Source organism: Vigna radiata, chromosome 8 (genome assembly GCF_000741045.1).
Source record: "Vigna radiata var. radiata cultivar VC1973A chromosome 8, Vradiata_ver6, whole genome shotgun sequence".
Taxonomy (NCBI): domain Eukaryota; kingdom Viridiplantae; phylum Streptophyta; class Magnoliopsida; order Fabales; family Fabaceae; genus Vigna; species Vigna radiata.
In genome coordinates, this window is record NC_028358.1 from 18037509 (window position 1) to 18046067 (window position 8559).

General features: G+C 34.1%; 1 protein-coding gene across 1 annotated transcript; it reads left to right on the top strand.

Moving 5' to 3' along the window:
• The first annotated feature begins 3389 nt into the window (after positions 1 to 3389).
• On the top strand, positions 3390 to 7463 carry LOC106772799 (probable serine/threonine-protein kinase PBL19). The gene is made up of 5 exons (XM_014659392.2): positions 3390 to 3892; positions 4509 to 4910; positions 5141 to 5401; positions 5887 to 6009; positions 6532 to 7463. The coding sequence occupies exons 2-5, from the start codon at positions 4530 to 4532 to the stop codon at positions 7036 to 7038; spliced, it is 1272 nt and encodes a 423-aa protein (XP_014514878.1). The 5' UTR covers positions 3390 to 3892; positions 4509 to 4529; the 3' UTR covers positions 7039 to 7463.
• The last annotated feature ends 1096 nt before the right edge of the window (positions 7464 to 8559 follow it).

The window sequence follows — 8559 nt, forward strand, 5'->3', positions numbered from 1 at the left end:
CTTATCTGAGCATTGTCATTGTCGTCTACTGTTTTATGCTACAAGAGTTGACCATGGTTTATTTTTGTTTTGTTTTTTCTCTTTTTATTCTTTTTTTTCTTTTTCTTTTTATTTTATTTGTTTTTGTTTTCTACAACTTTTAACATAAAAATTAATTAAAGTAACATAAAAATTAAAGTAACAGGATATAAAAATAAAACTAAATGAAAAAGAAATAAAAATGAAATAACCCTAAATAATAATAAAATAAAAAAAAACTAATATAAAAAAAATGAAAAAAATATTAAATAATAATAATAACAAAATTAAAATCACAAAAGATATAAGATAAAATAGAGTAAGATAAAATAAGATAAAGTAAAAGAACAAAACATATATTATTTATTTCGGACGAAATTGAGTGTTGACAATATGAAAATTTTTTATTAATGGGAGGTAACAGATCCATCAATAGAACATGAGAGCGAACATTAACATACTGGTCGTTTAATCCTCGAAGAAACTGCATAGCTTGATCTTCCAATTTTCGTTGAGCAAGAATGGAAGATAATTTGCAAGAGCATTGCACACCACAAACATAGACAGGATCAGGTCTGAAATTTTCAAGTTCATCCCAAATAATACGAAGTTGAGTGAAGTAATTGGTGACAGTGAGATCACCTTGTTTAATTAAAGAAGCTTCAAGCTGGAGAGCATAAATTCAAAGAAGATCACCCTGCGAATACCGAGACTTGAGATCTCGCCAAATCTCCTCTGCACAGTCCACCCAAGGAATGCTCTATCGGATGGACGAAGAAACTGAGTGAACGAGCCAGGAGACGACCATGTTATTGCAGGGTTTCCAGGCTCCGAAAGTACGATCAGATGCTAACGGTCATGGAGTACTACCATCAACGAACTCGACTTTAGTTTTAGCACTGAGAGCAATGATCATAGATCTGCTCCAAGAATGGTAGTTTGTGGAATCAAGTGGAGGGGATACAAGTGATAGGGTTGGGTTTTCATTGGGATGAAGATATAAAAAATGGTGAACATTGAAGGATCAAGCTCATCACCCATGGCAGCAGATGGTAGTGATAAGGAAGAAGAAGATCGTCAGGCTCTGGATACCATGACAAAGATAAGATAAAATGGAGTAGAGAGAAACGTAATGCAAACATGAATCATGCTGCTCTAACTAGCTTTATTAAAATATGAATGTGGGTATATATACAAAAGGGGAGGAAAGAGAAAAATAAAATAACAGAAAAAGGAATAACAAAATCCATATAAGGAACGTGACTCCTCAAATATTACATAAACGAATTTCGGTTAAGATATATATATATATATATATATATATATATATATATATATACACAACTATACATATTTAAGTGGAATGATTGCCTAATTTATTTTACTGAATTAACACTACATCCAAAAAATCACAGTAATCAATCTATAATAGTAATGTTATTTCCCAATTTTTCACATATGTTACCCCTTCACTGAGTTGAAGAGTACAAGATATTTTCTCTTCAAAGTTAAGGTATTTTCAACTTTCTTTGCTTTCTTGAATTTCACTTCGTGCCTACTCAAAGGTAGCATTGCAATGTTTTGCCTTTTGCATATAATTTAATGAGATTTTGCACCTAGCATGAGAGGAAAAGAAATAGAACAACACATTGTTCTTCTTGACTAACCTATAGAAGGGTTAGACAATAATTCTCTTTTGTTTAGGTTCAATTGGAAAATTGAAATTGAAATTGAAATTGATGATCGCGATGAGAAGGAAGATGCACGATGTAGAGGTTTTTGAAAATTGGGGATTTACGGTTATGTGATTTTGGTGTTTCTAGGTTCTGATTTGGGTTTCTATGGTGGTGGAGGAAGATGAACTGATGTACGTGAAGGTTTCTGGACTTCGATTTAGCTTCGCGATGGTGGTGTTTGCAAGTTTACTTTGCCATACCAGCGCGAAGGTCCTACGGTGGCAAATATGAAAATGATGATGGTGGAAGGTGATGGCTTAGCGACGTTATAGTGGTGGTGGTTGTGGAAAGAATTAGAGTTTTTAAGTGTGCAACGTTGGTTTCCAACGTGGCACATAGTGGGCAAAGAAGTTGACATCATACGTGGTACATCGTTAGGCATATTAGATTAAATTTAACGTCGTTGGTTTTCGAGGACTAAAAATTAGAATTTCTTAAGGTGAAGGATCAAAATGTATTAAAATTTAAAAGATGGACTAAATTTAAAATCGCATAATAGTTCAGAAACTAAAACCATATTTAACCGATAATTATATTCATACTCATTTTTACATGTAAAAATAAAATTAAGTAACAAAATGTATTTCATTTGATGGATTATTTCATAATATTTCACATGCTCTACTTTCCTCAAATTATTAATTTAGTTTTTGTGTTAAAAGTTGGTTCTAATATTTATAATAACTGAAATGTATTCTATCCAAATATCTTAAAAATAGATAGACGTGATAAAAAAATTGTATGTACACATTAAATAAACAACTCTCTTTCAACGCAATTTAATTTTACATATCTAAAATAACATTATTAACATTGATAGATTCAAATTGGAACTAACTTAGGTTTAGAGCCGGTATCATCAGCCAACATTAAAATATAAACCACTTTATTACGTGGCACATAAGTTAACCTAAAAAATTATTATACCTTTTGTTTTAAAACTGTAAACTTATAATATAAGTGGCATATATAAAGCTCCAACTCAACACATAAAATCAAGTCTTAACTTGACCAAAACCTTTTTACAAATCAAATAAAGTAGTAATAATTAATACGCATTGTTTTGTGGAAACTGAAAAGCAATTATCCCAAACTAATTCTAATTCACCTTTGAAAACGAAATTCCAAAGGCAGAAACACTTATTTCATTATCCTTCAAAGATCACAATTCATGATACTGACCCGGTCAACGGTCAACATCGGTAACCTCGACGAAGGTCTTGAGAGGATCCTTTGGTACAACCATACAAAGCACTTATTTCTCTTACTTGAACTTTCTCTTTTTAACATTTTCTAGGTGCTGTTTAAATTTTTGTTTATTTTTTAAAAAAATTTGGAATACATCAGTTTTAGTCTTTTCAAGTACTTTGGACAGTGTTTCATACAAAAATAAAAATAAAAATTTAGTTAAAGAATACGAAAGTGAGAAAGATGTTAGAAGATCTAAAACTAAATTTAGTGTAATAAAAACATATTTTGCCTTTTTATATTTTTTTTCGCATCACCTCGTCCTTTCTCGAAGGTTATAAAAAGGAAAAAGAAAAAAACATGTCTTTTTCTGCAATGAAATTTGCCCTGTAACGTACAAATTGCAAAGTTTGTTTCTTATTGACTTGTTCTATCTACCATTTAACTTTCCACTGCAAATGAACTAACTCTACTTATACGTGTGAATCCACCAAAAAGAAATAAGAGACAAGGCTGCGTGTATCGCCTTGACTTGACAAACCCAATTATGCTTCTTACCCTCACAAGAACACAACGACAACAACTTAAGCTGGCTGTGTCTGTTTCTTCTTCTTTTTCTTCATCTCTTTATTACTTGGTCTCTCAAATACAGAAGACACGTTCACACCACACAAAGTTTGGATCTTAAACAATGCTACTGAAAGAAAAATCAATTTGTATCAATTGAGGTGTTTTGCTTGATTTGCCTTCGACCCTGCGAGTCGTGCAGAGCAGAGACTTCTGCTGGGGCCTTTCTCTTTGCTCTTCTCTTTCTGGGAGTAATGGCTTAAGTGGGTCTTCCTTATCAGAACCTGGATGCTAAACACAAAAGAAAAAAAAGGGATTTGTGGTTTTTTTGAGTCAGAAAGCCGACGCTTTTTGGGGTCAATTTATATCTATTTGAACTTAAGGTGAGTTTTAGAATCAAGATATGTTTTTTTGGTTTTTCTTGGTAAACTAGTATGGCCTGCAATTGAACCCTCTTCTTAATTTGTAGACACATGCCATTCTTAGTTTTTGTTTTCCAAAAACTTTTTGGCTTGTTACCAATTCTATTTCAGTTTCGTAATTTAAAATTGGCTTACTTGAAAGATTGATTTCTAGAATAGGATTGGTTGGTTCTATGGATCATGTTGGCTAGAATTAGTTAACACAATTTCTGATGGGGTTATCTGAAATTAGAGTTGTTGGGAGGGGGATGCAGTAGTGAGTCTCCAAATGGGTTTCCCCTTTCTGAATTGTTGATGAACTAGGAAAGAAAGTGCGTTTGAAAAATATTGGAGAAAGTAGAAAATCATGTGAGGGATGTGGAAGCTATAGAATAGGATTAAAAAGAACCTAACTTAATCCCATTAAACCTTAGTCGATGTATCCAACAAATAACTTCTTATTAAACGTGAAAATTATATGTAGGATTTGAAATCAAACACCCTGAAACATCATGTGTGACATTCAATTCAGATGCCATGTTACTTTTCAATGGGTCTACGTTTCTAAATTTGTTGTTAAAATTTTCTGATAATGCAGTCTAGTTCAAATCAGGTAGCAATGAAGTGTTTTCCATTCTACTTTGGAGAGAAGAAGGATGGTCCTAAGAGCTTGCAGTCCATATCGGGTCGGTCCAACATTTCTACTACTGTTGAGGCTGAGATGAGGAGATCTGGTTCTGAATTGAACTCAATGGATGCATCAGACACCAGCACAGACTCCCTTAGGAGAAATGCATTTCCCAGCTTGTCTCAAAGACCCAGCAACCTCAGAGTATTTACTGTGCCCGAACTAAAAACATCCACAAAGAGTTTTAGTCGCTCTATGATGCTTGGAGAGGGTGGGTTTGGGTGTGTCTACAAGGGGTTGATCAAGAGTGTTGATGATCCTTCCACAAGAATTGAAGTTGCTGTTAAACAGCTTGGCAGAAGAGGAATTCAGGCAAGGAGTTTCCTTCTAAGTTTTCCTCTTAAGATGCAGTTTGAATTGCCGATTCAATGCTAGAGATCTCTTAGAAAAATTTTCTGATAGACTTTTCTGTTCAAGCATTCGTTCATCGGATTTAGGTGCTTCTGCAGTGCCAGGAGGAATATTAGTAAAATAAAATAAGGTGCATTGTTTTTCTGTACCATTTACTCTACATTAAAATATTTGCTACTTTTGGATTACAGGGGCACAAGGAATGGGTCACAGAAGTGAATGTTCTGGGTATTGTAGAGCATCCAAATCTGGTGAAACTAGTGGGATACTGTGCTGATGATGATGAAAGAGGAATCCAAAGGCTTCTGGTGTATGAATATATGCCCAACAGAAGTGTGGAACACCATTTATCACCACGATCAGAAACTCCTCTCCCATGGAATAGGAGGTTGAAAATAGCCCAAGATGCTGCTCGTGGCTTAACATACCTGCATGAGGAAATGGATTTTCAGGTATAGTCATATAGCAAAACTTTTCTAATCAATTAGATAATTCCTTCATTGCCTTGTGCAGAAAGTAGAAACTTAACTGTTTTGATCTCATTTTGGACATTCCAATAGAAGGAAGATGTGAACAGCTAGATTGGAATTCTATTGAAATTTAATTTTAGAATTAAATATGTTTTTAGTCCCTAAACTTATACACGAAATTGAAATTTATTTTTTTCCCAAACTTTGATAGATTTTGGTAACTCTAACTCGCAATGTCTTTTGACATGTAAAAGAAAATTAACACAATTGGATTAAAATGATTATATCCATTCATTTTTAAAGATTGAAACTAAAATGTATCAAAGTTTGGAACCGATACAAATTCTAATTTCACATATAAATTTAGGGACTAAAAACATATTTAACTCTTAATTTTATTTGCTATTTAAGTATATGTTGTGCAGCTTGGAATTGCTGTGGTGACTGTTATCTGTTGGGTGGTTTAGATAATTTTCAGAGATTTCAAATCTTCAAATATTCTTTTGGACGAGCAGTGGAAAGCAAAGCTGTCAGACTTTGGGCTAGCAAGATTGGGACCATCTGATGGGTTGACTCATGTCTCAACAGCGGTATGGTCTTGTTTATTGATCTCATATTTCACTTACTAATATGATGTTCACATTTATGCTGAGATGTAAGAAGCAAAAGAATATGATGCCCTTTGACAAAAATCTTCAATTGCTGAAAAAATGAATTCATTTCTTATCCAATGAATTATATAAACCCTCCTGCAACGTTCCTACTTGATAAATGATGAAAATGTTGAATGTCTATATTTTCAAGATATTAAATGTGGATATAACCAAGCTAATTCTTCACCAATTCAAACCTGCATTTCTTATCTTTTCATTGAATACTTTGTTAAGTACTCAGAATCAATAAGATATTATATGTGGATATAACATTACTCAGACAATTATTCTATTTTCTGTTGACTCATGTTATATTTAACATGACCATGCTGATGAACAAATTTTCCCTTTTTTATTTAACAGCTAAACGATTAACAAAACTCATTAACAAACTACATAGAGCTGGAATCTTGTGAATCAACATACAACTTATGTTCATATGGTCTGTTTATTCATCAGGTAGTTGGAACAATGGGTTATGCAGCTCCAGAGTATGTTCAAACTGGACGTCTTACATCAAAGAGTGATGTATGGAGCTATGGTGTCTTCCTTTATGAGCTCATTACTGGCCGGCGGCCGATTGACAGAAATCGTCCCAAAGGTGAGCAGAAGATGTTGGAATGGATAAGGCCATACCTTTCAGATGGAAGGAAATTTCAATTAATATTGGATCCAAGACTTGAGAGGAAACACCTCTTCAAGTCAGCACAAAAACTTGCTGTAATAGCCAACAAATGCTTGGTAAGAAATCCAAAGAATCGCCCAAAGATGAGTGAAGTGTTACAAATGGTGACTCAGGTTGTGGAGTCTTCAGTGAGTACTAATCCACAGCCACCCTTGAAGGGTGTTGTAGCCTCAGAAGAACCTTCTTCTGAAACGGTGAACAAGAAAATTACCATGGATCAACAACCAGATTGTAATTGGTTAAGGATGTGGAGAGCAAAGTTTTTAAGTACATGGTTGTAGCTTTATACTGAGCAAGGCAAATAATTTCAGACAAAGTTTGTTTATGACAAGAATGATTTTTTGTTGCTGTACTTGGAGAGCAGAAAGAGCAGATCATGTTACTGCTATTTTTGTCACACCAAACAAAAAAATGTGCATAAAGTATTTTGTGCCACTTACGGGTGCTTCAAGCGTATCAAACTATTTGATGAAAGTTTTAAGGATGCTATATTGAAGTGGGTAAGAGGAAAAGAATTGTGAATTTGAAGGTGGAGGCTGGATTTCTGTGCTATGCTAGATATGTTGATGACCCTAATGTATGTAGCTGCTCTTAGAGAAGTGAAAATTAATCACTTAATGGATGTAAAATAATTCCTTTGTAAATTCTATATCTTTTTATTTACACAATTTCTTTATTAATATGCATATTGAAATTTTGTTCCTTACATCTATAGTTCCTGATCATTTTGCAGCATATTGAATTTTGTTGTTTTCCTATATATAGAGTCTTGTAGTGGGAGCCAAAAAGAGTGGTTACCTCAGTTGTCTTTCTATTGTGAGATGTGTTCATCTCTCAAACACGTATGATGCACGTTATATTTATATCAGAGTATATCGGTGAGTTTTAACTTTCTTTTATCAGTATAATCTTAGTAATATAACTTCAATACTTTTTTAAAAGTACCTGCCAGTCTATTAACATCCCCCCACCAATATAATGATTGTTATTGTTATTTATATACATAAGTTATTTTTTTCTTTCTTTTCTCTTTTATTTTTACAAGTCACGTGATCTCTCTCTAATCTTATAATTTTATAATATTAAAATTTTGATACAGCCATGTTTGAGAGATTTCATAAAAATGTCTGCAAGTTGGAACTCAGTCCAGCAATGCTTCAAGTTGATCTTCCCTTTGTTTACCATGTCACGCAGGAAATGATACTTGATGTCTATGTGTTTGCTGCGACCATGGCTGATAGGATTCTTAGCAAGATTGATTGCTGATGTGTTGTCCAAGTTTAGCTCAACACAATCCATAGTATTTACTTTCAAATGCTTCAGAATTTCGCTCAGCCATATACTTTGACATACAGCATGACATCCAGCTACATACTCGGACTCGCAGCTGGACAATGCTATGATATTCTGCTTTTTAGAACTCCAAGAGACAGGAGCACCGTGAATGAAGAAAATGCTTCCGGATGTGCTCTTCCTGTCATCTTCATCACCACCAAAATCTGCATCTGAGTAGCCAATTAGTTTCAAATCTCCATGTTTCTGACCCTGCTGAAATAAAATGCCAAAATCCTCAGTTCCTTTGATGTATCTGAGCAATCGCTTTGCTGCAGTCATGTGGCTTCTCTTAGGATCACTCATGAATCGACTCAATAATCCAACGCTAAACATGATATCTGGACGGCTGTTGCATAGGAATCTTAATGATCCAACCAATTGTTTATAATTGGTTCCATCTACACTTTCTTCCTCTGCATTGACTCGCAGCTTCTTGCCAGCTTCGAGTGGAGTCTCAACTTCATTGC

Excerpts from the sequence above, each read along its gene's own strand:
- LOC106772799 (XM_014659392.2), top strand. The coding sequence starts at position 4,530 with ATGAAGTGTTTTCCATTCTACTTTGGAGAGAAGAAGGATGGTCCTAAG. Across the intron at positions 4,911-5,140 it reads TTGGCAGAAGAGGAATTCAG|GGGCACAAGGAATGGGTCAC; the intron begins GCAAGGAGTTTC and ends TTTGGATTACAG. Across the intron at positions 6,010-6,531 it reads TGACTCATGTCTCAACAGCG|GTAGTTGGAACAATGGGTTA; the intron begins GTATGGTCTTGT and ends TTTATTCATCAG.